Source organism: Mus caroli, unplaced genomic scaffold, assembly GCF_978045245.1.
Source record: "Mus caroli unplaced genomic scaffold, Mus_caroli_1 scaffold_6, whole genome shotgun sequence".
Classification (NCBI taxonomy): domain Eukaryota; kingdom Metazoa; phylum Chordata; class Mammalia; order Rodentia; family Muridae; genus Mus; species Mus caroli.
Genome location: NW_028227261.1, coordinates 112096520 through 112120182, shown reverse-complemented (window position 1 = coordinate 112120182; position 23663 = coordinate 112096520). Strand labels below are relative to the sequence as shown.

Sequence of the window (23663 nt, the reverse complement as noted above, 5' to 3'; positions counted from 1 at the left end):
GGATGGCCTGGACCCCAGACAATGACACCATGATTTGTGTTGTTGTTGTTGTTTTATACTTGGACAAAATATTCTGGTCTAGATACAGATATTTACAGGAGGCAGGAAGAGGACCAGGGCAGGGAGGGACAGGTCTATGTACAAGGCTGAGCGGCAGAGGGCTCTGATTTCCACATAAGGCAGGGGGGTTGTGTCTATGCATGTTTTCCATCTGATATGGCTATGTCTGTTTTTGTTGTGTGGAAACACAGTGACCATTGCCAATCCAAGTACCAGCAGCAGAAGATGGCCGGCCTGGGCTTTACAGGAGTCCGGGAGGTCCCTTTTGCTCTCCCAAGAGCCAGTAAGTTCGCATTTTTCCTTTTCCCTGGAGGCAGGGGGATGAACATAGTTCAGACTCTTGCGTGTTAGTGTCTTTGTCTCCCTCTCTTCCCCCACCATCCTCCTCCCATGATCCACTGCCCCACGGCCTGCCATCACCTTCATCTCCACATCCCCACGGAGCTCGAGCTGGAAGCATCCCAGCTCATCCAGGGCGTCCTTGGTGGTCGAGGAGACATGGATCTTTAGAGCTAGGGTGATGTAGACCAGGGGCAAAGGGAGAAAGAAAAATTGAAGAAAAGCCAAGAGAAGAATTGTCAGTGCCAGAGAGTGTTTTGCCCAGGCAAGCCACCCAGTCCTGCCAGAGCATAATTATAAGAATCAACATAAGACCAAGAATGGGGCACTTCAGGACCATCCAACAGAGAGATAGGGAAGAACTCCAGAAAGAAAAGAGTAAGACAGGTCAAGTTTGGAGTTAAAAGCTATTGTCCTCACCTTGGCCATTCGACTCCATCCGAGAAGCAGTGTTTACTGTGTCTCCAAAAAGACAGTACCGGGGCATCTTCAGGCCCACCACCCCAGCACAGACTGGCCCTGTAAAAACAAACTGGTTGGGAAAGATCTGGAAAAGTAGACACTAGGGCCAGGTGAGAATCAGCCTTACCAGTATGGACACCTATGCGTAACCTCAGCTGGTCATGGGGTCGATGGCGAATGCGGAAGGAAGAGACAGCATCTAGCAATGCTAGGGCCATTCGAGCAATTTCTGGTGCATGGCGCTGACCGTTTCGGCCCGGAAGGCCAGATACCACCATGTAGGCATCCCCAATGGTTTCCACCTGATTTAAAGGGGAGATTAGAAGGTCACCTGTAGTCTCAGTCATTAGAACACTGACTGCTCCTCCAGAGCAGTTCCCAGCATCCATGTAGCAGCTCAAACTCCCTGTAATTCCAGTTCTAGGGGATATGGCACCCTCTTGTGGCATCCACAGCAACTGCACCCATGTGGCACATATTCAGATAGGTGCACACACATAAATAAAATAATAAAACTAGTTTTAAGAGGTCATCACTAGCTGTCTCGGGGAGAGCAAGAAAGGAGGTTAGCTGGACAGCAGGAGTCATCCTGACAGCTTGGGAGACCATGACTGACCAGAGAGACGAGGGACTGCACGCCATGGCTCTGAGAATCTGGGGATAAGAGGAGGCCAGACAGGGGAGTACTCAACTCCTCCTCACGACCCCAGCCCCCGGGGAGGCCTCAGTGTCATTTGCTGAACAAGTGGACAGGATCCCAGTCCCAGTCCAAAGAACCCAGAGGCACAAAGAGGGTAGCGCATGCTCCGTACATGGACCAGATGGCCTGGCTGTCAGGGAAGAAGCAGCCCTCAACGCTGGTGACTGTACCAACCTGTGGCTCACAGTGAAGTCTGGAGGGAGCCCACACTTAGAATTTAGGGATAAAGGCGTACTGTATCTAAAACTTACTCTCAAATTGTCCAGAATGTATGAATTTAAAAAAAAAAAAAAGGCCAGGGATGTAGTGAAGCATTAGAACAGAGCAGCGTGAGAAAAGCTGGGGGCGCTTGATTCCCAAACGTTCCAGAGAGGGGAGGAGACATATAAAATAAGTAGGAGGAAACAGAATAATTGATGAATTTAAGTAAAGGGTTTATGGGAATTTTGTTAGGGAAACATCAGAAAGGGTAAAGTAGGCTTTAAAAAGTCCTCTTTTATGTTTAGATAGGGTCTCATTGAATAGCCAAGACTAATCTAAACTCGTGATCCGTCTGTCCCAGCTCCTAAATACTGGGATGACAGGCAGGTCTCACCATGCCCAATATTGTTACCTGCCACAACCACACTACATGTTAGGAACTTTAAAAAAAAAAAAATAGGTCTCACATTTATTTGTGCATGCACGCCCACACGCACGTGAGTGTGGAAGTCAGAGGACACCTGTGGGTGTTGGTTCTCTTCTTCCATCATAGGGATTCCAGGCACTGAGCCTAAGACACCAGGCTTGCCGCCCTTACCCACCAAGCCCTCTCGCCGGCCCATCAGTGTGCATATAACTATTGCTGCAACAACCAAAGCTCAGAGAAATCCTGACCCTGCCCAAGGCCACATAATTAGCTATAAAATCCATACTCAGATGCAGCATATTTACTCCCAAGGGCAAGTTAGCCCTTTAAACAAATGACTTTATAACCCGACAATGACTTTAACAAAGAGCTTTATAACATGTATTTTCCCCACCCCATCCATAGTCAGTCTGTGCCCGCATCCTCTGACTGTTCTGGAAGGAGAGACCAGTTGTCTGTATCACTAACACCCCAGAGAGGAAGGGACTAAAGCCTGTGATCAGGAAGCCTGGGAACCACGGTGTTGTACCAGTGTCCACGTCTGCTAGAATCACACCCATTAGAGAACACTAGGACGCTGGAGAAACTTAGGGAGCGCTGACTGTGGAGTGGATATGGTCTGTGGGGTTCAGGAAACTGGGTTTGAAATGGGTCTTAGAAGGAGGTCAGCTCCAGCTCTCACCTTGTAGACATCAAAGTTGTCGATTATGGCATCAAAGCAGGTATAAAGGTCATTAAGAAGTGTCACCACCTAACAGGACGGGAAAGCAGAGGCTCTGAAATTAGTGCCCAAGTTCCTAAAAAATTCTCAAGCCGAAAGACAAAAGAGCTCTAGAGCAAACTAGTCCAGCAAGGCTCTCGAGACCCAGCACTCCCATGCCCACTCCCCCTCACGGCTCTCACCTGCATGGGGGTGCTCTCAGCTGACAGCGCTGTGAAGCCCACGATGTCACTGAAGTAGATGGTGACGCTGTCGAAGGCCTCCGCCTGAACTGTCTCTCCCCGTTTTAACTGCTCTGCCACAGAACTAGGAAGCAAGAGGGTCCCCTCAGCCCCACTCCAAGAGAGGGGGGGGGGGATGTGGCACAGCCAAGCCTTAGAATGGAAGTTGGCTTTGGTGGAAGAAAAGGAAAGCAGCTGAGATGTCACCTAGCTCAGTGCACATCTGGGTGCAAAAGTGGCATGCACTATGAGGGGACCCCCGTGGGGATAAGCGGTTCCAGTTGAAATCGTTCTGCATACACTTGGTCAGACAAAGGTGAGAAAGAACAGTGCCCCAAGAAGGAGGGACTGGAAGCTGAAAGACGACAGCACCGCCCATATGGAGACCAAGTGAGAGCATTCCGCCTGTAGCCAGGAGGGCTTACTGTGGCAAGACGTCACCCAGGGTTCCCAGGGTGGCAAACAAATTCTCAGAAGATGGATGAGATAGAACACGAGGAAATTCTTGGAGAAGGGGGACAAAGGTCTTACTGGGGTAGAATTTGGTACAGCAGGGCCTCAGCTTTGCGTTTCTCCTCGAGATAGGCCTGTGTGCGTTCCTCCACCAGCTTTTCCAAGTTATTGGCGTACTGTTCCATGCGCAGCAAGAGGTTGTCCAATATGCTGGTACCACCTTCCCTGCAGGGAGGCCAGGCTATCACACCTGCTCCAAGGTCCTCAAGAGTGACAAGGCTTCCTATCTAACCCACCCTTGGGGCACACCAGCCTCATCCACTGAGAATGATAATGCTTCTGTCCCCGGGAGCCTCTGAGCCTGGGTGACCTCTCACTTGTTAAACCGGCGAATGAAGCCCTTGATTTGTCCAAAGTCTGGACGTTCTGTTGGGTCCTGGGCCCAGCATCTCTCCATCAGCAAAACTAACTCTTCATTCAGTTGTGTCCGGTCAATGCTTGGCCGGAAATACGGCCTCTGACCATTTCGCACCTTCTGGACAATCTCTAAGGGTGACAGAAAGTTTGGATGAAGACTCAGGTTCCCCTAGCAGAAGAGACTGTGTGTAGCAACAGACTCTCTCACCTTTGGGACTGAGGTCCAGGCCTTCCAAGTAGAAAGGACCACTTCGAAGTGCTATTTCCTGTAGAATGATGGCAAAGCTGTAGACATCTGCTTTCTGCATGCCTGTGGTTGGCAAGGGGTTCCCGCTAAGCAGTTCTGGGGCAGTCCACAGCTTCTCTGCAAAGAGTGAACAGGCTGGCTAGGATCCCCAAAGAGCATCTTGGATGCCACCTGGGCTCAGCCCCATGTTGCTGCTACTGGTCTCCCTCTTACCCCCTCCCGGGGAGGAAACCAAGGCTTGAAGGGTGACATAAAAGGTAGGCGGCAGGGGGAGGAGGTGTGGGGGAGGGGATGGTGTGGGGGGGTGCAGGGAGCAGTCAGTCTCACTGGCATAGAGGGCATGGCTGTCGTCCGGTTCAGCAGTTGATCGGAAGCTAGCCAGACCGTAATCTGTTATTTTGAGCACAAATCGACTATCCACTACACAGTTGGAGGACTTGAGGCTTCCATGAGATGAAATAATGCTGTTGTGGAGAAAGGCCATACCCTGCAGGGTACAGAGTAAGTGTCTGGATTGTATCTGGCTTAGGCAACCTCAGTCCATGGCATGATCCAGCTAACTTCATAAAGATATTCAGACCACCAACCCCAAATCATTAGAGATTAAAGGATCTTAAGACGGAAAAAAAGTTGAGATGATGTCTCCTGTAGAGCCTCGACTGGAGGAAGCAGGCAGAACGGGAAAGCCATCACTTCCAATGTAAACAGCATCAAACTACCAGGCACAAGGGATAGGAGGAGCTGCTTATGAAGAGGGATAAGGAGAGCCTTCAGTAGTTTCCCTGAGAATGGCGGCTTGCTGAGCAGTGAAGGGAGCAGCCAGAACCAGTACGGCACCTGAACCGACTTCACACTCCTAGCTACTGTTTAGGAGGACACGACTTAAGACATGGCTAGGCTCTAGATGCTCCATAGAAAGCCAGCCACTTGTAACTCTTGTGTGTGGCTGTGTGTAGGATCCAGGTCATAGTGGGAGCAGAATGGGGTCTATTAGAGGAATGCTAGACCACACAGTAGTGAAGACAAAGTTTGAAAAAAGTAGACAGAGGTGGGCAACAACAGCCAAGTCAGTGTGGAAGCATGGCTTCCTAGAGGCAGAGATGTCAGAACACTGCCCCCAGGGGATGAAAAGGCCAGTCTTGGGAGGGCAAGGCAGTGTTTCCCCAAACAAAAACTCTGGAAGCCCTCCCTAGTCAGTACAGGTGGTCAGACAGAGGCTAGAAGGCTCTGCTGTGGACCAGAATCACAAGGGTGTAACCGCTAAGCTCTGGCCTTGAACAGGTCCAAGGCCTCTTGAGTTCCTCCTCTTTATTGCTTTGAGCAGCTCGAGGCCTTTAGGAAGGAATGCCTAAGCTGGTGAATTTACCCCTGGGTTTCATGTTTATCCTCACATCTCCTGTCCAAAACTATATTGGCTTTCCCTAATATTTTCCTCTCTCACTTGATGGCAAACTTTCATATGCATAAATTAATTTTAAAAAACTTTCTGAAAATTTAGCAGAAAATCAGAGCCAGTGTCAGGCACAGTCAGGTGGTCTCATTAGTAGGCTGATGAGACCTGCTTCTGAACACTGTCTGAGCCATGCAAGATTCATCCGCGTGCTTCAGCCATCTGCGGGCCTCTGAGTCATTTTAAAATGGTTGGCCATTAGAATGGAAACAGATTTAGTGCAAGTTTCCTTCCTCTCGCTTAGGTTAACATACATATCCGTTTCTGTCTCTGACCAGGTACGGTGGCGGCGGTGGCAGCGCACACCCACAATGTTAGCATTGGGGAGGTAGAGATGGGAAAGTCAGGAGTTCAAAGCAATTTCTGGCTACATAGTAAGTTTGAGGCCTGTGTAGGCAACATGAAACCTTGTCTCTAAAAGAAATCAAAGCTACAAGTGTTGTCCCATGCCATTAATCCCAGTACAGAGGAGCCGGGGCAGGTAGATCTCTTGAGTTCAAGGTCAGCCTGGTCTACAGAGATACTTCCAGGTCAGCCAAGGCAACACAGAGAGACCCAGTCTCCAGAAACAAACAGTTAAATTTAGAAATGTTAAAGACTAGACACCTCTTCCGCAGTTAGTTATAGGCATGGGAGTATTGGTTAAAGCATGAAATTGCAGGAGACAAGTGCACGGAGGCCTCATCGACGGCTTCATTTGTTTGTTTTGAGACAGATTCTTACTGATGCTCAGGCTGTTCTCGAACACCCAATCCTCCTGTCTCAGCGAGTGCTAGGATTACACATGTGCACTACCCACACCCAGCTAAGGGATGCCTTGTCACTGTTCGGTTTGGTTTAATTACTTGTCTTCTTTTTCTGGATAGGATCTTCTTATGTAGTCCACACTCGCCTGAAACTCACTCTGAAGCCTTGGTCAAGCTCCAAGTCAGAGCAGCCCCCCCTGCCTCAACCTCCCATATGATGGCATGCCCAGCTATAGCTAAGGGATTCTACTACAGGGGAACCCTTTGAGGTAAAGAGACACTAGAGAAACATTTAAGATATCTGGGACAGGAGGACAAGAACCTCTCAAGACATAGGACCGCTGTATCACTCAGCCACGGGAGGAGAGGGCTTGGAAAGAGCTTGGCTGTTAGAGATCCAGGAGAGAAACTGCAGCGAAGACCGAAGGACTGAGACATTTTACATGGTGGGGAAGACTTACCTTCACAAGGTCATTGATGAGCGAGTAGCGAAACATCCAGTCCAGGTTGATGCTATCATTTTCTAGAATATCCTGACAGTGACACATTAGAGATCAGTATCTGTCCCCAGTCTCACGGGCTACCCATTGACACAGGGTGACTTTGGAACCTCCACCCCCACCCTACCACAGTCTCCTACACCTGTCCCTCACTTGTAAGCTTCCACGAGGACAATACTCGGTGACAATGCAGATGTTAGGAGGGTCTATGCAGGCTCCGATGAAGCGAGTAAGGTGGTTAAACTGAACATCTCTCATCTACCGAAACAAAAAACAAAAACAAGAGAATTGACAGCCCTAAAATTTAAATACAGAGGCCAAGCGTGGTGGCGCACACCTTTAACCCCAGCACTGGGGAGGCAGAAGCAGTAGGGTCTCTGTGAGTTCAGGGACAGCCTACATAGTAGTTCCAGGACAGCCAGAGCTGTTACACAGAGAGACTATGTCTCAAAAAAAAAATTAAATACAGAAATACCACTGTGAGCAATGATATTTCTCTTACTTACACCTGCAACTGGGAATCAGTGATAAATAAGCCCTTACCCAGTTAGCCAGGGGACCATTGTCCCCTCATTTCCTCTTCCCTGTCCACCCTCACCTCCCACTCATACCCAAGTACATACGTGTTTGAGTTCAAACAGAACTTGCCGGGTCAGCTCGATGCGCTTCTTATTCACGTGTTTGATGGCAACAACATTTCCCTAAGGTGGGGTGGAAACAGACAAAGACCCTGAGCCTTAGGGGTGTCTGAGATGCTAGAGAACTGAGAGCTCCCAAGAACTTCGCTGGGAAGAGAGCAGGGACTGTGAGGGGGCAGAGGTTCAGGGGCAGAGGTGGCAGATGGGGATGAGACACAATGAAATGGTTGGGAACCAGAACAAGCAGATGACTCTTCACCTTGAAGTGACCGGTGTTGGCAAAGATCTGGTATTTCCCATGGGCTGTCATGAGCGAGCCGTAACTGGATCCCCGCTGGGGCCAAGGGCAACATAGAGGCGGAAGGATGAAAGGAACATTAGATGGTGGTGGTGGTGCAAGGGTCTGTCATTACAGGCCAGTGTGCGGGGGGAAAGGTCCAGGGTAAGAGAGAACAAGAAGTCAGAGGAAGACGGAAGGCCAAGGGCTCACCAGCGACAGCGTCAGGCGACTGCCTGCACCCTTGTGATATCGATCCGAGTTGCCAAACTGCAGTTCTTCCCAGCGAATGCGCCATAGCATGCTAGCCAGCTCCTTCTCCAGCATCAGCTTCCTGTAAGGACTGCATATCTCAGTCGACGGACAAGCCCTGTCCTGCCACCCACTAAGCTTCCAGGAAGCTGCAACTGTCACCGGACTGGGACATGAACACTCAGTGTCACAGGCAAAGTAGTTTGGTTTGGTTTGGTTTCATTTGGTTTTGAGACAGGGCACAGGTAGGCCTTAAACTAGTGATGGTCTTCCTGCTTCAGCCTTCCAAATGTTGGGATTGTAGATATATACCACCACACACAGCTCTAGTTCTCTCTCTCTCTCTCTCTCTCTCTCTCTCTCTCTCTCTCTCTCTCTCTCTTCATTCTCCTCTTCCAGGCTAGGGATTAAATCTATGGCCTTGAACATGCTAGGCAAATACTCTACTACCAGGGTGCTGCTCCATCCCCAGCCTATAGCTGAGTCAGCGCATCCAGTCTTCCACTCTGTGAAGACACAGTAAAACATTACTTTCCACAAATCAGAACGTGCACCCTCACCAGACACAGAAGCTGTTGCACACTTGATCTCAGATCTCCCACCTATCCAGAACTGTGAGAATTTGTTTGCACTTCAGTGGGAATGAGGTGAGGAAGGGGGGGGGGCGACCAGTGCATAGACATTCACCTTTGACCCGAACTCTACCCAAAGTCAGTGCTCCAGGGCTGGAGATGAGCCTAAGTGGTTAGGAGCACCTGCTGCTCTTCCAGAGGACCCAAGTTCAATTCCAAGCACGCATCCTGGGCGGCTCACAACCACCTGTAACTCAGGCTCCAGAGGATCCAATGGCCTCTTCTAGCCTCTATAGGCACCTACACGTGTGTGGTGGTATACATTTACACAGACATACAGGAGATATATAAATAAAAACTAGTTCTTTTTAAAAAAATCCTTATTCAGAGATAGGCATGGTGGAGGAGGTCTTTAATTCCAGCACTTGAAAGGCAGAGGTAGGCAAAGCCCTGAGAAGTTAAGGGGCAGCCTAGTCTACATAGTGAGTTCCAGACAGGCCAGAGCTCTACAAGGAAACCTTATCACAAACACAAAAACAGTAAACCCAGTACTCAGGAGTGTGAGGGAGTAGACTCGAGTTCAAGGCCAGTCTGGGCTACTTAGCAAGACTTTGTCACAAAACAAACAAACAAAAATCAACAGCAACAATAACTAAACCAACAACTAGCCTACCCAGGTTACAAACAAAAGCAAGATAAATACCTAGGATGAAGGGCAACCAGATTCAAAGGCCAGAGAGAAAGCTGCCAGTCCAAGAAACCCACACCGGGTTAGGAGACGTGCCAGCCACACGACAGGGACCCCTGCCTCAGCCAGAGGCCATGCAGCAAGAGGCACCATGAGGATAGGAAAACCCAGAACTCACCGGAAAATTAAGAAACTGGAAACACCAAACATGATGAAGGTGACTCCCGTGCCCAGGGCCACGATTGCCAGAGTGGAAAGTGGAGCTGAAGGAGAGGAAGAGAGAAGAGAGGCCCTGAGAAAGACTGGAGGGGCTGAGGGCAGAGAGACACAGGCGCAGGAGGTGCAGAGCGTTCTTGACGGAAAGAGAGAGAGCTGCAGACAGAGAGAAGGCATAGCTAGGAGTGGGAATGGGTGTCAGTGAGGTAGGGGCAGAGCGCAGGGGCGGGGTAAAGGGGGGACTGCTCCCAGTCCCTGCACACACCCACTTTTATCACAGGATGGGTCGTCCAAGTCAAAGGCACAGGGGGGATTGTCCAAAGGTGGGGCCCCCTTCACCCAGGGAATTGGCCGGCCTGTCCACCAAATCTGCTTCTCTGCTCCTGAGTAGTGGGCTGCGGGCTGTGAGGAAGCAGAACGCTGGGCCCACAGGCCTGCCACGTGCGCATGCGCAGCCTTCTCCCTGCGCCCCCACCATGATGAAGGCCCAGCAGGGAGCAAGCTCCTGCCCCCAGAGCCAAGGATTCTGTCCCCTCTGGATCTTAGGGCCAATCCCTCCTCCCTGTCCTCTCCCCCATCACCTGAAAGTCCCCAGAATCCAAGTCTCCCATGGCCCACAGGACGAAATCAGTCTCGCGGTCATTGTTCTTGTCCATGACAACCAGTCCAGTTACACCTAAAATAAAAAAGAGTGTCCCTCACTTTTGAGATCTAACCCTGGCCACTCTCCTTCTGTCGTCTCCCGTGCCCCCCACCCCCCCCTCCATCTCACTGTCTCAGAGTCTCTGCCCACAGTGACGTGTGTCCACTCTGACTGTTCCTGACCCCCCCAGTGACTCTTCCCTGCAGTGCCCGGAGTAGCTCATCTTCTGCCCACTGCACTCCTGAGCCTGGTGTCAGCCCTCAGGCCTCCACTCCCCCACCCTTCATTACCATGGTATCTTCGTCCCTGCATCTTCTCCACAATTCGAAGTCCATCTTCCCTGGTACCCCCTTCCTGTATAGTCTCATTCAGGACTTGGGCATAAAGCAGGATCCCATCATAGAAACAGCCAGCGATAAGGTTCATCTGGAGACAGCAAGCAGCAACACTCTCCAAATGTCCCCTGAGGTCCCCTTCCTGGTTCACTCTTCCACCCCTGCGTGTCCCCACGCCTCCCCACTTTCTTGGCTTACTTTCTCCCTCCTCCCACCCCTATCGTACCATCCCCTCCCCCACCCCCCCCACCCCCGTCCCGGGGTCAAAGGGCCTGAAATGGGGCTTGCTCCATGATCAAGGACTCTGTGAGAAATCCCTTCCTCATAGCCTGTTCTGACCCTCAGAGATCTACTCACCAGGGATGGGGCCAGCTCCACACCAAAGTCTTCCCGGGCTCTGATCAGCAGGCGATTCTGAAACTCCTGATACTCAGGATTTGGGGGTTCTCGGTATGTGATCACCAATACAGTCTGCACCATGGAAACAGGACTCGGGGTGAGCAGAAGGGGAAGGACCACCATAGGAAAACTGGGTAAACACACACACACACACACACACACACACGGTGCAACCCATGCACAGGGGAGTGGTGTCTGAAGGCTGGAGTGTACTAAACTCTGGTATGAGTATGAAAATTAGGGGCAGTGGCACCCCTCTATGAAAGACAGATAGGGCTGGTTCTAGAAAGGTGTCTGTAGGATGGAATCAACTCCATCTATAAACTCAGTCCATGGACCTCTTTGCCTCCCTTCCACCATCAGGCCTTCTGCCAGGCTGTCACTCTTATGGGCACTCCTCTGTCCCACACTTTCTGAGTACCTGCCACCACCAAGAACAACCACCACTGTTTGGCCAGGTAATAGTGACACATGCCATTGAGGCAGAGGTGGCCAGATCTGTGAGTTCCATCCCAACCGGGGCTATAGTTGTCCCAGCAGCATTAAAGGCTGATAGTGTTATCCATTAAAATTTGACTTTTTCATAGTGGGTCACCTGTTCATAGTGACTTCTCTCAGTGCATTAGATTTCAAACCCTGTGAGAGACACTTTAAGACAGTAATTCCATCTGCGAAAACCATGAATTTAATTTACTGTGCACACAGGAAACATCTACTATGGACAGTGTGCTCACTAAGAGGCAGATGTGTGTCATGTGAGTCACATGCCCACACACACTGCACAGACAAACAAATTACACACGTGGTCTCGGCCATGCGTGCATTTTACTGACATGAATCAACACATCTCTGTTCCTCATCAAACTGCCTACCCAGGTCTTTTGAGTCTCATACACCCCCTTCTGTAGCTGTGGGACTGCCCAGTCTTGGACCACACAACTAAACAAGATTGCTCAGACAGGAAACTGGTCTTATAACCCAGTGTAAGAGGTCAGTTCAATATACTGTGTGAAATATGACTATATGTAAAGTGATAGATTAAAATCTAGCCACTTCAAGCTAGGTATGGTGGCTCACGTCTGTAATCCAAGCACTCAGGAGGCTGGGCAGAAGGAATGCTATAAGATCTAGACCAGCCTGGTCTACATAGTGAGTTCCAGACCAATCAGGACTACATAGCGAGCCGTCATCTCATAAAATAACAACAAAATCCGAACAAAATTCTGGCCATTTCTACCAGTCTTGTTTATTCTCATCACAGAAAGCACACGTGAACTACACAGACATACTCAATATATCACATGTGATCTACAGGTGTCAATTTGTTCCAGATAAGAAATCAGTTTCTGCTAGGCGGTGGTGGCGCACGCCTTTAATCCCAGCACTTGGGAGGAAGAGGCAGGTGGATTTCTGAGTTCGAGGCCAGCCTGGTCTACAAAGTGAGTTCCAGGACAGCCAGGGCTACACAGAGAAGCCTGTCTCAAAAATAAATAAATAAATAAATAAATAAATAAATAAATAAATAAATAAATAAATAATAAAAACAAAAAGTTAAATATTTTTTAAAAAAAGAGAAATCGGGGCTGGCGAGATGGCTCAGTGGTTAAGAGCACCGACTGCTCTTCCGAAGGTCCCGAGTTCAAATCCCAGCAACCACATGGTGGCTCACAACCATCTGTAATGAGATCTGATACTGTCTTCTGGAGCGTCTGAAGAAAGCAACAGTATACTTGCATATAATAAATAAAATAAATCTTAAAAAAAAAAAAGAGAGAGAGAGAGAAATCAGTTTCTAACATGCAGTTGTTATTAGACTGGAGTTTTCTTACTGGGAGACTTGCATGCTTGATTGTACACTTTTAATACTCACACTCAGGCTGGAGAAAGAGAAGGAAAGGGAGAAAAGGCAAAGGGAGGCTGTGGAGGGGATGGGGAAGACAGGAAGTGCCCCTCAGGGTCAGAGTAACAGGCTTCATTCACTAGCACCTGTTTCAACAGGGATCTATGGTACTGTTGGCAGGTCACATAGTCAAACCAAGAGCTGGAAAACACATCGGAGTAGCACAATTTATACTTCAACAAAGGCTGATACTAGGCGTGAACACTTTCTAGACACTGAAACTCTCCAGGTTGAAGATTTACTCCTATGCTGGCAGTAATCACTTTTTTTTTTTTTTTTTTTTATACCATGGGTGGTGACACACGCCTACAGTTCCAGCATTCTGGAGGCTAAGGCAGAGGGATAGAGAGTTCAAAGCCAAACTGGGTTACACAACAGGCCCTATCTTGAAAACAAAAATTGTCATCATCTCTGAATTCCTTTTCAAGTGTGTGTGTGTGTGTGTGTGTGTGTGTGTACACATGCCCTCGGCATTGTATGCCCTGGAGCTGGAGTGACAGGAGGTTGTAAGCCACCTGATGTGGGTGCTGGGAATTGAACTTGGGTCCTCAGCCTGAACAGTGAATGCCCTTAACCGCTGAGCCATCGCTCCAGCCCTTGTTTTGTTCTTCCTTTTCTTCTTGTTTTGTTGTTAGCCTCAAACTCCCAATCCTCCTGCTTCAACCCTAAGTGCTGCGATTACAAGCTTACTGTGCATAAGCCTTTTCTCCTCTTAAAACTTATTGAGAACGCCAAAGAAATTTTATATCTACCAATAGTTTCCAAATTAGAAGTTAAAATTAAAACTGAGCCTGATAGCCGGGCAGTGGTGGCACATGCCTTTAATATCAGCACTTGGGAGGCAGAGGCAGGCGGATTTCTGAGTTCGAGGTCAGCCTGGTCTACAGAGTGAGTTCCAGGACAGCCAGGGCTACACAGAGAAACCCTGTCTCGAAACCCCTCCCCCCCAAAAAAAAAACCCTGAGCCTGATAAATTATGAAAACGCAAAAATGCACAGGCGTGCTTGCCATGGCTGTCAGAGGTGACATCACCCTGCACTGTGGCCTCTAGAAAATCCAACTGTGCCATCATAGGAGAGCGTTGACAAAGGCAAGTAACATCCTGACATTATTTTTAAATAGCTTTCACTTCACAGTCCCCTAAAAGAATTTCTGGAGCCCCCAGGATCCCAAGACCATGCTTAAGAAATGGCTATTCCAGAATGTTTTGCTGTAGTTACTAACTAGCTACTAAAAAAAAAAAAAAAAAAGGAAAAAAGCCAACCCCAAAACAAAAACAACTCGGAACAGTTTCTGTGCTTACTCAGAGACTAAAAGGAAGGCAAAGGTAGCTAAGGAGTCCCAGCTCATAGTGGCCCCAAGTGGAAAACCAAACAAGCAACACTGCCAAAACTAAGGGGTTCAATGGGGGGCGGGCCAGGAGGGCGCCACCCACCTCGAGACCTGCTCTGAGCACAACAGAAGGTGACGCCAGCCAGGGCCCCAAGAAATCATGAAGAGTCACAGCCTGCCTTCCAAGGCCCTCAGCTTAGTGCTTTCCTTCTTTCTATTTGCTGGCTTGTTACTGTTTCTGACAGGATCTTACCAGATAGCCCAGGCTGGCCTCCAATTCTCAGCAACCGTCCTACCTTAGTCTCCCAAATGCTGAGATTACAGAGAAGTGCCCCAAACACACACACGCACACACTCACACACACACACACACGCACACACACAGCTCCTTTCCTCCATTCCCGTGGCGAGTGTTTCCCACTGTGAGCGCCAGTGGCTCAGGATATCAAACCTGACTTCTCAGTTGCTCACTGCAACCCTGAAACCTCCCAGCCTGGCTGCTTTCCTAGGAAGCTCCACTGTATTGATGTTTCTTACCTGTCCTAGGGGCTTACCTTGGGTTATGGTGCCTAGAAGGTCTGCTCTCTAAAACCATTCCTAGGTCTATCCCCCTCCCCCATACGCTCCTTTTAATTTGACTCAATACATATACGTTAAACATCTACCACATGCTAGACACAAGGAATATGACGGCGAGCACTGTCTTTGTTGTTCCTCGACAACTCAACAAGAAAGGAGAATCCTGTCAACACACTTACAATGGCAGCTCTTTCCCTCCCCCCTCAGTCGTTGGTACCCAGTGCCAGCCCGCACTCTTAACTTGATGTTACAGTCTCTTTTTACAAAGGTTCTAGGCATCTCTGGCCTCCTTGCCTTGGGTTGGCCTCGTCTGAGACCTAAGGGGAATTGCATCTCTGGAGGAAGGGCTCACTGCTCTTTTGTTCTTAGCCAGTGCTGACTTCGGACCTCCATGCTGCCCTCCCCTCTAGCAGCCCTGGCATCGGAGGAGAGAAGTTTTTCCTAACGATGCCTCACTCCCACCCACCACAAGCCTCATCTCCCTCCAGCTTATCCTTCACTGCCTGTTTCTCTTAAGTTATAACAACAACATCTTCTTTTTTCCTATCTGAGTGAGGCCTACAGTGCGGGGAGGAACCGAGAATTAACTGATTGATATAGCTACTAGCTGACTAGGTCATTCTCTCCCCGATTCTAAGTGCTGGGGTCTCTTGCCTGCTGGTGACTCTCATACAAGGAAGAGATTTTTTTTTCTTCTGCATAAAGATGACAACCCAGGGATGGGGATGTAGCATAGTGGTGGGCACCTGTCTGGCATGCACAGGATCCTAGGTTGAATTCCAGAAGGTAGAGAAAAAAAATAAAACAATTCCTACCCAGAGAGCTATGGAGCCCTATGTCCCAGGGAAGGTGCAGACATGCCTTGCCTGAACTAGCCAAGGTTCAGCCCCCATTGCTTTCCATGCCACTGTTTTTCTTCTTCTGGAGACCCTTATCACCAATGAGTAAGCTTGTTTCTTGTCTGTCTCGCCTACTATCTGTAAACTCCAAAAAGACGGAGACTATTTCTAGTGTGCTCTGTCCATATCCATACCGAGTAAGGTGATGAGGCCATAACAGGTTTTCAGTAAATATGAACAGTTGGCCTCTGAGCGACTCAAATATGAACTGAATAACGTGCTCTCTAGTAAGCAGAGTTAAGCACCAGAGGAAGGGACCCAGCTCAGCCTGGGACTTGGGGATCTTACAGAGCACGGAATCATTATATAGACACAGGTGAGCTGGTTGTTTCAGGGAAAGGTTATAACATAAACAAAACCTGCCCCGTCACTGCCCCATGTCCAAGTATGACAGTCACTGACTAGTAGGCAGGCATGCAAACAGATATGTCATTCACGGTCAGCCACGCTCACCATTCACAACTTAATATATAATCTCAGCCACATAAAATCTTACTCACTGGAGAAGAATGGCCATCCAGGTCCAGGCCCTGTAGACTCTCCTTAGAACCAAAGAATCTTGGAGTGGGAAGGATCTTACCTCATTCTGAAAGCCACCTCAAATACTTTTTGAGGGCCACGGATAAACAAATAGGAAACGCTTACATACACAGGTCAGTGGAGACTGGTGTGGAAACCAGGCAGAGAGTCAAAGGTCTGATCTCAAGAGGGAGGTTTAAAATGAGGGAAGAAGAGAAAAGAAAATGCACACAAAAGGACCAAAAGGTGCACACTGAAGGATCAAAAGGTGCACACAGGCAGGAGGGAAGGAGGCCTGGGCTACACGGGGTGAGTGAGCTGGACTGCTCAGCTTGAGGGCATCAGCAAGTACTGCTGAAGCCACAGACAGAGAGCTAACTACCAAGTCTTAAATGTCTTCATATAGAGTTGGGATTTTCTTCTTCAGGGAACAGGTCACTGAAAACTTGGGCCACAGGCAGGAAGTGCACAGTAACTCCGACTTTCTTCTCCAAGTTCTTTCATAAATTAATTTCCTCCCATTCTTCTTAATCTATCACCTTAATTCAAGCCATATCACCTCACGTTTGCTGAGCTACGAGTTGGTCGCCTCTTCTAACACAGCCTGAGTTACGCTATACATGTATTATCATACAAAAAAAAAAAAAGTCAAGGACACTAGCTCTAGTCCCAGTCCTTAACACTTAAAGTCCATCTTTGTCTCCCAGATGGGCCTTAAATGAACCCTTTTTAAAGCCCATATCTATAATCCCAGTACTTGTTCAAGGCCAGTCTGAGACCCTGTCTCAAAACACGGACCAAGCTTTCTTACCAGGCCAACCATGCAAACCGTCTGTCCCCTGAACAGTCTTCTGGATCCCTGTTCCCCCACTCTGTGGGTATGGCGTGTGCCATGAAAATTACAACAGATTCATTTCCTTTACAAAAGCCTATATCCACCATTCCTCTCCAGAACCTCTGTCTCTTGGGACCTGTTTCATGCACAAAACTGTCTCCTTTCCTCACACACTATATTATAATTTCACCTTGCCTCTCCAATAAGGATGACAGCCCTTCCCAGGACAAGGCTCAGGTCTTTCCCTTCCTGCCTTCCAGCTCACTGCTGGCGCTTTAGGAAAGCATCCTAAGATCTCTGGTAGCGGCCAAGGTCAGTCTTGGCAAGCACACTAGGTAACAGTCACAAATCTCAGGAAGGAAGAGCGAGACCAGACACAGAACATTTCTGACCATTTCACTTCCCTAGCGCACCACACCTGCCCTATTCCAGGGCCTTCAGGAGGGTCTTGGGAGAAACAGACCCTCCAACCAGTGAGTCTTCCCATCTTTAGTTTGGGTTCCGAAGGTACCTGAAAGGCCTCTCTGAGGGCCTGGGCCTGTTCCTGGGTTCGATTGTCCTGCCATGGCCGGCCTGTTGCACGTGTGGGGCCTGCTCGGAGACTCTCCCCAAAGACATCAAGGTAAAAGAAGACATAGTCCCCATTGGTCAGGTTCTCCCTCTGGGCCTGAAGCAGGATCTCATGCAGCATTTCCAGAGGGCCGCAGATATACACAACTGGGAGCGCACAGGACAGAAGGGCACCCTGAGACAGCATCCAGGTCCCCCCTCCTCTCTGAGTCATCCCATTACAAGAGAGTGCCCTACCCATCGACCACCCAACAGATGTTCCCATCCCTCCCCTTAGAGCTCATGTCCCAAATGCCCTGGGGCCACATGGACCATCTGGTCCAAGTCAGAGCCCAACTCCAGACCCCAGAGACAGGCGTGATGACCCAAGCCCCTCCTTCCCCCAGAGCTGTGTTTGCTAGACTTCACAGCCCCCACGTTCCCCTCCTGCCTGCCTCTCCCTAGGCTCACAAGCACTTGTGCTCACAATTTTTGTGTGAGCCTTACCTGCTTTCCCAATCAAACCTGAACCCATAGGGTCATCTCTATGCTACCAAGAGACCTTGTGTTCCAATCTAAGGGGTCTCTGCTCACAGACAGGTGCACATCTCAAATCAGACATCACCCACATCCACTACTCAAACCCCAGCCCCAGTCTCAGCCTTGCTGACCTCTGACTGATGCCAGGTTCTCTCAGGAGCTCTGTCCTCAAAAGTTCCTCTATCCCAACCATCACATAGAACTCTCCCCTTCCTATCTCTGCCTATTTCTCTGTGTTGCACTGCTCCGGGGACATAGCAGCCCACCTCCCCTGTTTCTGAAACAGTCCGGGCCACACTTACTGCGCCCGTTGGCTCTGATGAAGTGTGTGGCTTGCTCAGGGCCACCTGGCTCTCGGGCATACACCTGGTGCTGCACACTGAGGTTGCTGCCCTGCAGGGCCTCAAAGACGCCCTCGATGGTGAAGTAGTGGGGCCGGTCATCTGTGCGAGCATCCAGATACAGCAAAGCAGCCCGAGCTGTCCAATTGAAGTGCCCGTGCAATGTCACTACAAACTCACCCAGCTTGGGCGCAGAGGGGCCAGTGCGAACCAGGGTACGATAATGCTCATTCTTAGCTGCAAAGCCAGAGGCCACTGCCCCCGCAGTCAGGAGGGGAAGGCGCCAGTGTGAGGCAAAGCGAGCCACAGAGGCAGCGGGGTACACACAACCGGGGCCCAAAAGAAGGTCGGGGTCATGGTACAGCTTGAGGTCCACAGCGCGCAGTGGTGCCAGGTACTCAGAGCAGGCGCCGTCTAGTTCGGAGCTGACAAACCGCAGGTCCACGGGCAGTGCCCGGCCCAGTGCCTCCACAGCCAGTGCCACAGCAGGACCCACCCGTGGCCAGGCCCAGGCATAGCTCAGGTTGTGTTCTGGCAGCACCACCGCCAGCGTCAGGTTCCGTGCCCCCGGAGGACGCACCCCACCTGCCAGGGCTGCCACCACCAGCAGCAGGGATGGCAGTGCCATGGGGATAGAGCAGCTGACCCACGGTCCCCCGAACCAGGGGCCGCTCTGGCCTACTGGGCAGGCACAAGCGCCACCCAGCCTGGAGCCTGGGGAAGAGGGCCAGGAAGAGAAGTGGGGACAAGCTTAGTGGGCCCGGATAGAGAAAGTGCTGGGGACCACGCAAGAAGAGGATGGGGGGAAACCTGGGTCGGGAAGGAGTGGGCTACCAGCCCACAGCCAGGTCCAGGGACTAAGGATAGGGTGGCAGAAGGAAGAAGAGACCAAGGGGGCCTGCGACCGGGATGAGGACAGTGAGAGGTGAAGTAGCCTGACAATCCCAAGCCGAGAAGGGGGGAATCTGAGCCTGGGATGGGGTAGGGACTTGGGGGAGGCTGGCACAAAGAAACGGCCCGGGGGCACCTCACAGCTGACCGGGCCGGGAGGGCAAAGAGCTGCGAGAAGCCAGAGCCCCGGGCTGAGGTGGGAGGGCGCCCGCCGCGGAAGGACTGGGACATGGGCAGGCAGGGAGCGAAGCGAGGCCTGGGCCAGAGGGGAGGGAAAGGCAGGGGTGACTCTCCCAGTGACGGCTTCTCCCGAAGCTCCTGCCTGGACTAACGGGCCCGGGCGCTGGTCCCATCCGGAGCTGCGGCGGCCCCGCCCGTGTCCCCCGCTCCTCTCGGCTCCACTTCTCCCGGGTCGGGCGGCCCGCGCTGCCCGCCGCTGCCTCCCGCCCCCCGCCTGGGCCCCCGCGCGCGCCGCTCGCTCGTCCAGGTCAGGTCGCCTCGGCCCGGCGCGTCTCCGCTCGCTGCGCCCGCGGCGGCGGCCGAGTGTGACTTCCCCGGCAGGCCGCCCGACCCCGCCCCTCCCCCTCCCCTCCCCGCCCGGCCCCACCCTCCGGCTGCTGCTGCCTCCCCCCACCCCTGCCTGGCGCCCAGGGACCTCCCAGTCCCCAAACCACCCGGTGAGCGCCCCAGGGGCTCAGCACCCCGGGCCTCTAGGCCAGCGAGGTTCCTGGGCGTCCCCATACTGTAAGGGCCTTCCCCCAAGCCCCTTGTGCACAGGACTGCTCCCATCTCACTCGTGCCTGCCTTCTTCCCTGAACACCCCACTTTTCTTAGGGTCCATTCACTCAATCAGATTTCCGCAGATGCTCCAGTCTCCAGGAAAACTGTCAGAAATCCCCAATCACTGGGTATCCATTTATTCCTGGGTAGGGAAAACTCTACCCATCTCCTCAATGCCAGAGTGCTTTTCCTCAGGCAGGAGGAAGTCAGACCCTCGTGGCACCAAAGGACTCCATTCTTCTCGGATCTTTATGGAGTCCACGAGTCCTCCTCTTCCTGGGGACTCAACTCTCCATTCTGTTTCTGTCTCCACGGTCGTTCTGCTCTTGTGTCTATTGGATCCATCAGCCATCTGTTCCCAGGGCCTTGTCCTTTTGTCTTCCTGAGCCACACTTGGTGGGAGCTTATGGACTGACTAAGCCTAACAGGCCTCAGCAATCAAAGTCCATTGTACCCCCACCTAGGGTTCCACCTCATTCCTAAAATTCCAGGCTAGAAAGTTCATCCAGGTACCCCTTATCTGGAGTGCTGACCCCATCTGGAAGAACAGCTTGTGAGAGATGACATCATTGCAAAGGGGACAGCTATGGCACCTTGGGGAGTTCTCAAATTATCATAAAGGACATGCACATAAACACATTCTCCTCCGTGCCGACAGCCAGTTTCTCTCCCCCTTGAAGCCACTTCTCCAGAAATCACAGTGCCAAGAAGCCAAAGGCTCCCCAGCAGAGACGGAGAGCTTGCAGGCTGAGGACAATCTTTCTCTGAGATGAAGGCGACCCCTAGTGGCTTGAGGAGAAATTAAGGACCGAGTTTTTTTACTCAAAGCCATGATGAGTTCTGGCTGCTGTAGGCTGGAACACGAAAGAAGCTAATTGTTTCAGCCCTTACCTTAGAGGGGCACACAGCTGAAAACCCTGGTCCCTGGAGTGAACACAGAGGCCGTAAGAAAGCCACATTGACAAGTGGCCCTGCTGGATGCTCTATCCAAATAGAAGCTTATGGGCACCCCTCCCTCCTTTAACTCTGAGGGAAATGAATTCTTGCTCCAGTCTGTCAATCTTGTTGGTGAAAAGGAATTATGCTCTGTCTGGGCAATAAAAGGAATAGCAGTCACAAAGGAGATGGACAATATGAAAAAGACATGACTCTCAGGCCTGTCATCTTGGGATTGGGAGACTGAGGTAGAATGACCGTGAATTTGAGTAGCCTGGGCTACATAGTTCAGAGACTGCCTGAGCTAAATAGCAAATGTCTCAAAAAAATGGTTCCTCTCTTATTTATAAATATTTACTTATTTATGTATATTATGTTTATTAGTTTTATTTATTTATATTTACTTATTATGTATATTATTTTATTTATATTTACTTATTATGTATATTATTTTATTTATTGATTGATTTGTGTTTGTTTGTTTGTTTGTTTATAGTTACTTATTTGTTTAGAAACAGGGACTGGGGGCATGGCTCATGCTGCTCTCCCACTCCCAGTGCTCCTTGCCTCAGTCTCCAGGATGCGCGGCAGGCACTCACCACAATGCTGTTCTCCAGCTCCAGACCAGTCAACCAAATCACTGTTCTCACGAGGAGAGCAGAGCAGGTAAAAAATAACATAACGTTGCCAACTCACAGAGTGCAGAGGTAGAATGGTTCCAGTCCTCCTGCTCAGAAATAATCGAAAGCAGCCACCAAGAGACAGGTCACACAGTGGCGGGCCACCCACCCCCCCCCCCAACCCTCTAATCCCAAATGGCTTTTCAGTGGTGGAACAGAAACTGGAAACCGGGTTCCCTGATTCCTAAGGTGAGGAGGCTCTTGGTAGACATTCTGCTGATTCATGGACTCACAATGTCTCGGCCACCAAGGCCCAGACAAGTCTTTCAGGGACGCCTGTGGATTCCAGTGAGAAACAGGCACCACAGTTACCCAGGAAGCACAGGTGCAGCTGTGTCATTATTCTCAGTATTTAGAACTAGACATTATCTTAAGGATTAAACTTTCAAGCACCATCCAGTGCGCTTTCTTCCTTCCAATTAGCGGTATGTCTAGACAGAAGAAGCCAGTCAGAAAAGTTAAATGGTTTTAATTAATTAATTTATTTATTAATCATGTACACGTGTGGTTTGTTTTCCACAAGTATGTGCAATGTATGTTTGCATACAAAAAAACCCCAAACCATAAAACAGTCCACACCCAGTGTTTTCCTCTACCATTCTTCACCTTATTATTTTTGAGACAGACTCTCTGACTAAATATGGTGCTCACCAATTCAGCCACACTAGCTGACAAGCAATCCAAAGTGATCCTGCTTCCACCTTCTCAGTGCTAGGATTAGAGGCACACACTGCACACTATAACCAGCTTTTGCCTGGGTTCTTGAATCGAAACTCGGGTACAGCAAGTTCTTATGAACTGAGCCATCTCCCAGGCCCAGCTTAACAAGGTTTTTAATACCCGGTGAAAGGTTTTTTCTGTCATTTTGAAAGGAAGGTTAAACATATCATGACTGAGAGTCTCATGCTTTACTGCCTGAGCTAGCCTGGCATCGAAGGCATCTACAAGAGTGACCTTAGCCAAGACTCCTAGTAATAAAGGATATGGAACCTACATGAGCCATCTCTTGTAACCAGGCAAGACTTCCAGTAAAGACATTGGGACTCCAACCCAGCCACAAAACCTTCTACCTACAATTTGTCCTGTCTGCGAGGTGTGCTAGGGTAAAGGTGGCATATAACTTGTGGGAGTGGCCAACCAATGACTGGTCCAACTTGAGACCCGTAACATGAGAGGGGTCCACCCCTGGCACTGCCTGGAGTGTCAGGAACCAGAGACTGGATAGCCCAGAGACCAGGGAAAGAACCAAACAAGACCTACCAGTTTTAAAAAAGGAGTCAACAATACTCTGCTACAGTTGAAGACTGGAGCCTAGCAAAGTCATCACCAGAGAGGCTTCGTCTAGGTTCATCTGGAAGCAGATGCAAAGACCCACAGCAGACATTAGGCAGAGCTTGGGGAATTCCGTGGAAGAGGGAGGGGGAGAAAGGATTGTAGGAGCCAAGAGGGGTCAAGAACACCATAAGAAAATCTACAGAATCAACTAAGCAGGGCTTGTAGAGGCTCACAGAGACTGAATCAGCAATCAGGGAGCCTGTATGGATCTGACCTAGGTCAAACACACACACACACACACACACACACAATAGTTGTAGAGCTGTCTCTGACTTTTTTGCCTGCGTTTGGGACCCTTTTCTTCCTATGAGATTGCCTCATCCAGCTGTGATATGGGGATTCGTGCCTAGGCTTATTGTAAACTGTTATGCTGTGTTTGGTTGTTATCTGAAGGGAAATAGGAGTGGGTCTGGGAAAGAGGGGAGGTTGGGAGGAAGGGAAGACTGCAGTCAGGATGGAATATATGAGAGCAGAATACCACAAATGTTTAAAAAATGTCATAAATGACGATTTTGGCTATCTGTATATCAAAGTACCCAAGCTTCTGCTATTGCTGTAGACAGTAAGATCTGGGCTGTGTGTA

At 50.1% G+C, this 23663-nt stretch overlaps 1 protein-coding gene across 2 annotated transcripts; it reads right to left on the bottom strand.

The window, feature by feature from the left end:
* Nucleotides 1–229: 229 nt before the first annotated feature.
* Nucleotides 230–19795, bottom strand: Npr2 (natriuretic peptide receptor 2). 2 transcript variants are annotated; one of them, XM_021159499.3, is made up of 22 exons: nt 18420–19794; nt 17540–17745; nt 10923–11036; nt 10521–10656; nt 10169–10263; nt 9857–9989; nt 9550–9634; nt 8073–8193; nt 7842–7916; nt 7568–7645; nt 7098–7202; nt 6906–6977; nt 4576–4735; nt 4210–4365; nt 3962–4130; nt 3663–3809; nt 3093–3216; nt 2872–2940; nt 989–1163; nt 820–918; nt 481–572; nt 230–367 (listed from the first exon to the last, which is right to left on the bottom strand). In XM_021159499.3, exons 1-22 carry the CDS (start codon nt 19084–19086, stop codon nt 302–304), a joined length of 3144 nt encoding a protein of 1047 aa, XP_021015158.1. In that variant the 5' UTR covers nt 19087–19794; the 3' UTR covers nt 230–301. The 2 variants fall into 2 exon arrangements, with proteins under 2 accessions (XP_021015158.1, XP_029332282.1); XM_029476422.2 differs by lacking the exon at nt 7842–7916 and having other exon boundaries at nt 18420–19795.
* Nucleotides 19796–23663: the final 3868 nt, after the last annotated feature.

Excerpts from the sequence above, each read along its gene's own strand:
- Npr2 (XM_021159499.3), bottom strand. The coding sequence starts at position 19,086 with ATGGCACTGCCATCCCTGCTGCTGGTGGTGGCAGCCCTGGCAGGTGGG. Across the intron at positions 8,194-9,549 it reads TCCAGTTTCTTAATTTTCCG|GAAGCTGATGCTGGAGAAGG; the intron begins GTGAGTTCTGGG and ends CAGTCCTTACAG. Across the intron at positions 573-819 it reads GATGGAGTCGAATGGCCAAG|CTCTAAAGATCCATGTCTCC; the intron begins GTGAGGACAATA and ends ACATCACCCTAG.